Source organism: Nelumbo lutea, chromosome 1 (genome assembly GCF_056320005.1).
Source record: "Nelumbo lutea isolate HS-2025 chromosome 1, American lotus-T2T, whole genome shotgun sequence".
Taxonomy (NCBI): Eukaryota; Viridiplantae; Streptophyta; class Magnoliopsida; order Proteales; family Nelumbonaceae; genus Nelumbo; species Nelumbo lutea.
The window spans coordinates 216,096,165-216,101,455 of NC_142684.1; the positions used below are offsets into that span (position 1 = coordinate 216,096,165).

Here is a 5,291-nt window from a genome sequence, read left to right on the forward strand (position 1 = left end):
AAAAGGTTTTAGATTTAAATAATTATAAGAAAACTTTAAAGTAATTAGCTAAATCATAAAAATAATTTAAAATTTTTTCCAACATAAAATAATAAAAAAATGGAATAAGAGGCACCTCCCAAATCCCAAGTGTAGAGTTTTGGGGTTTATCAAATTCAGACGTCGACGAATCGATGTGCTGTCGGTGGACTCTCTCTCGCATCTCTCATCTAAGTACAGTCTATCTGTCTGCTCACGTATCTATCATCCATTTTGCAATTTACTATAATAACCTCAAGGACAGGTGGTGGTGGACTCATCCCATCCGTCGTCGTTACTCGTTAAAGTTGTTTCACTGCATATTGCTGAAACAGAAAAAAAAAAAAGAGGGTAATACAGAAGAAAAAACAAAGAGGAGAATTTTCGATAAGTGACGATTTTTAATTTTCAGTATTTGTCGTTACTCAATTCATTAATTAGTTGTTAAGTGACATTTAAAAATTAAAAATATCCTTTTAATATTATCTAATTCTCTTTAACAATCATTCAAATTTTAACAAAATACTGAATAATTGATTAATGACAAATACTAAATTATCGCATTTTAAAAGTTTGAATACTTAATAGTCATATTTTAAAATTTTGAATACTGAATTATAACATTTTAAAATATGAAACCAAATTATGTTGGGGAAAATGGGGTCACTCTAACTTAGGAGGAGAAGCTTTGAGGCACGTCTGAAGACACTGCCTTTAGAATGTTTGCCCCTACACAGTTTTATTGAGTTTGTTATTGGGTTATAGGCAAATTCGTTCCCAGGATACAACAGAGCCTTGGGCAAGAATCTGCAACCAGCAAAGTTGAAGAGTCTCTAAAAAAACCTTCTAACCGGACTAAGAGAGAGAAAGATAGTGTATTTCGAAATTGTGTGTTTTGGAGTTTGATTCATACTCCTTAAATAATTTGTTGGTGGTGACTGTTAACTTTGAATTGTGCCTCTTGATCACATCCGATCAAATCATGACCATTGATCTCATCAACGCAACGATCATTAACGCACCAAAACCAGAGCCACCCATGGCGTGCCACGGGGGTGCGAGCAAAGTGAGCAAAGTGTGCCTCTAAAGCGGCTCATTGCGTCGCACACATGCGCGCGCACGTTGTGCGGTATCGAATCCCCATACTCTCATCTACTACTTCTAAGGAGTATAAGTTAGCTCCTATTGAAAAACTCAAAACAAAACTTATAATTTTCCAATGTGGGACAAGTTCAAAACTGGTTTTTATAAGAGAAAAATTGATTTTTCAATCAAATGTACAATTACAATTTCTCATATAATTGACCAATCAAACCCATTGGATTTTAATATGAGATTAAAATCCAACAATCCCCCACATTGATTGATCAATTACATAGTCCTCTCTCAATCTAAACTACTATGACACAGTTATGCATACAAAAGATGTTTATCAACTTAAACCTCTTGTTAGTACAGTTATCTCAGAGCCTTGTCAAAGTTATTGGCGATAATACTTTAAACCAATTACTCTCAAGACATACCGGAAACACCTATACACACAAAAATATCCAGTCTCTACAAGAGTTTCAAGTTTTGCTCAACACTGTTATGGCCATATGCTTCTTTCCTGGTTTCATGAACAATCCCGAGAGCAAAGTGTGAGCAAAATGCGCATCTAAAGCGCCTCATTGCACCGCACACGCGCGTGCACGCATGTTGCACAGTATCGAATCCCCATACTCTCCTCTATTACTTCTAAAAAGTGTAAATTAACTCCTATTGAAAAACTGAAAACAAAATTTATAATTTTCTAATATGAGACAATTTCAAAACTGATTTTTATAAGAAAAAAAAATGATTTTTCAATCAAATGTACAATTACAATTTCTCATATAATTAAACAATCAAACCCATTGGAATCTCTCATCTCTCTATGTACGTCCTCTTGGTCTCTCCATTCTCTTATCCATTTCTATTTGCGTCATCCATCACTCACCATAATTAATAATATTATAAGAACAAGAGAAATACTCACTCCGAGTTCTATTTAGTATTTACCAAGACCAAGAGAATGTATTTCTCTTCTTACTTGGCTTTCTAATTCTAAGGCTTTCCCCAGGCCCAGACGAGTGTGACACGTGATAAATAAAGAAAAACTTGATTTTCCTTCTTTTTTATTTTATGAATTACGATTTACGAATTACGAGTTGAGTTGAAAAGAAAGAAAAGGGTTATTCACTTATTTGTGGGTCTGGGTCACACCCACCACGAGTCCAAAGACGGACACACTGGTGAGTGGTGATTGAGTGGCGAGTGGCGAGTGGGGGCCGTGCCCCTCGTCTCCTCGTCTCCTCCTCAGCGCTCCTGTTTGTAGAATAGAGGAGGACAGCTAATGCATGCCTTTGGACATAGACTTCACACCAACTGCTATTGATCCATCATCCCCTCACAAAGTCACAAACCTCACTAACTTATATAAAATCCCTCAAAACCTTCTCTCACAATTCTCTTCTATCTTATAGTCTTAGCTTCTTCTGTTCTACAACCCATCTTCATTTCACTTTCTCCCCAGATTTTTCTCTCCTCCAATTCTCAAACCCAAAAACACGCACAACCAAACCACAAACACTTTTCCCCGTCTTTTGGCTTCTGTTATATCTTTGGTTTAGAAGAAAATGGGCTACGGCCGCCTAGGATCATCCGAGTCTGTAGGTTCTATTCCTGAATCTACTCTGAGCCAACTCGAAATAGAACCCACGCCCGGGCCACCGCCGAAGGCGAGGGGAAAGCGCAAGCTCATTGTCCTAGCTCTCCTCTCCGTCCTCCTCGTCGTCGCCACAGTGATCTCTGCTGGACTCCTGGTTGGACTCCGGACGAAGGGTTCCAGTGGTGCCTTGTCCCCCGTCCGGAAACGACCCACCCAAGCCATCTCCCGCACCTGCAGCAAGACGAGGTACCCGGATCTATGCATCAACTCACTGGTTGAGTTCCCCGGGGCTCTCGCCGCCGGCGACCGAGACCTCGTTCACATCTCCTTCAACATGACCCTCCAACGAGTTGGGAAGGCATTGTACGGCGTATCGGAGATAGCTAACGTTGCAATGGATGCGCTTGCTCGGTCGGCGTACGAGGACTGCCTGGAGCTCCTGGAGGATTCAATGGACCAGCTGTCGCTGTCGCTAAACTCGGTGGCGCCACCGGAACAAGGTGGCGGGAAGGGGGTAGGGTCCACCGAAGACGTGATGACATGGCTGAGCGCGGCACTGACGAATCAAGACACCTGCAACGAAGGACTGAGTGATGTGAGCGGGAACGTGAAGGATCAGATGCAGAATAGGTTGAGGGATATATCGGAGCTGGTGAGCAATTGTCTGGCGATCTTCGCGTCTTCAAGTGGGAACGAGGATTTCTCTGGTATTCCGATACAAAACAAGCGGAGATTGTTGACGGAAAGCAGCTTCCAGACGGAGGAAGAGCTGCCGGCATGGCTGACGAGAAGAGAGCGGAGGTTGCTGGAGATGCCGGTTTCTTCCATTCAGGCGGACATTGTGGTGTCCAAGGACGGCACCGGAACGTACAAGACGATTACCGAGGCGATAAAGGCCGTTCCGGAACACAGCAACCGCCGTACTATCATTTACGTCAAGGCAGGAACGTAAGTAGTGAACTTTTCCCTTTTTTTTTTTTTTTATCATCATTTTGCAAAGTAACATAAATACCCCTAATCTAGTCTTTTAATTACCTTTCGAGGACAATACAAATTAGACCACCTTTGCCTACTTCACCACTTTCTTTCATCCTTGATCCTTTGCCTTTCTAAGTGGACTAGTGGCGTTGAGTCGAGGGAGAGTGGGAGACCGACCATTACCATTACTACTGTATGTATGCATGATTATGACTACTTGGACTCCTCTTCTATGTGAGAGAGACCGTGGTCACAGATTAATTTGTGATTTTAATAGTTAATTAATTTTAAGAAATTGGGTTGGCTGAGAACTGACTGACATGTATAATAATTGTTCCAGGTACGAAGAAAGTAATCTCAAGGTGGGCAGGAAAAAGACCAACTTGATGTTTATAGGAGACGGAAAGGGTCAAACCGTCATTACCGGTGGAAAAAACGTCTTCGAAAAATATACCACCTTCCACACCGCTTCCTTCGGTAAGTAGAAGTTCACCCACAAAGCCCAAGCCTAAGAGGCCCAAAAAAGCCCACTATATAATTTATTGCCAGTTGTTAGGCTGATCCTTACCGTTGATTTGATATTGATAAATATATATATATATAGCGGCGACTGGAGCTGGATTCATCGCACGGGACATGACATTCGAGAATTACGCGGGACCGTCGAACCACCAAGCAGTGGCACTGCGTGTAGGAGCGGACCACGCGGTGGTGTATCGATGCAACATCATAGGATACCAGGACACACTGTACGTTCACTCCCAACGCCAATTCTACCGTGAGTGCGACATCTACGGTACCGTGGATTTCATATTCGGAAACGCCGCCGTGGTGCTCCAGAACTGCACCATCTACGCCCGGAAGCCCATGGCCCAGCAGAAGAACACCATCACCGCCCAGAACCGCAAGGATCCCAACCAGAACACCGGAATCTCCATCCACAACTGCCGCATCTTAGCCACCTCCGATCTCGAGGCATCCAAAGCCTACTTCCCCACCTATCTGGGCCGTCCATGGAAGCTCTATTCCAGAACCGTCTACCTGCTATCCTACATGGGAGATCACATCCATCCACGTGGCTGGCTGGAATGGAACGCCACTTTTGCACTGGACACCCTCTACTACGGAGAGTACATGAACTACGGTCCTGGCGCCGCCGTGGGCCTTCGAGTCAAATGGCCTGGTTACCGGGTTATCACGTCTACCGTGGAGGCTAGTAAATTCACGGTGGGCCAATTCATATCGGGATCCTCTTGGCTACCTTCCACCGGCGTAGCCTTTCTAGCTGGCTTATCGGTTTAAATTAAAGTTACCCACCCTCCCTCCGTATATCATTATCGTAGATAGAATATATATAATATATATAATTTATAGGTCGATAATTATTAATTTACACGTGGCTGCTAGAAAAAGGTGGTGGAAATTTGAAGGTGTAAGAGGAATAATTAAATATAATTCATCCCGTGAATGAATGTACTTGTGATTTGCGGAATTGGATGGAGAAAGAAAGAAGAAAAAGATTCGTATATTTTTATTTATGTCGACTGGTTTCCCAAATCTCAACACCTTGTTATAAATAAATAAAACAAACCCAAGGCATTCTATT

The 5,291-nt window shown here is 42.5% G+C and overlaps 1 protein-coding gene across 2 annotated transcripts; it reads left to right on the forward strand.

Moving 5' to 3' along the window:
• Positions 1-1,822: 1,822 nt before the first annotated feature.
• Positions 1,823-5,291, forward strand: LOC148880962 (putative pectinesterase/pectinesterase inhibitor 61). Of its 2 annotated transcripts, XM_088963098.1 has the most exons (4): positions 1,823-3,655; positions 3,822-3,878; positions 4,026-4,162; positions 4,290-5,291. In XM_088963098.1, the coding sequence occupies exons 1-4, from the start codon at positions 2,676-2,678 to the stop codon at positions 4,985-4,987; spliced, it is 1,872 nt and encodes a 623-aa protein (XP_088819224.1). In that variant the 5' UTR covers positions 1,823-2,675; the 3' UTR covers positions 4,988-5,291. The 2 variants fall into 2 exon arrangements, with proteins under 2 accessions (XP_088819224.1, XP_088819225.1); XM_088963099.1 differs by lacking the exon at positions 3,822-3,878.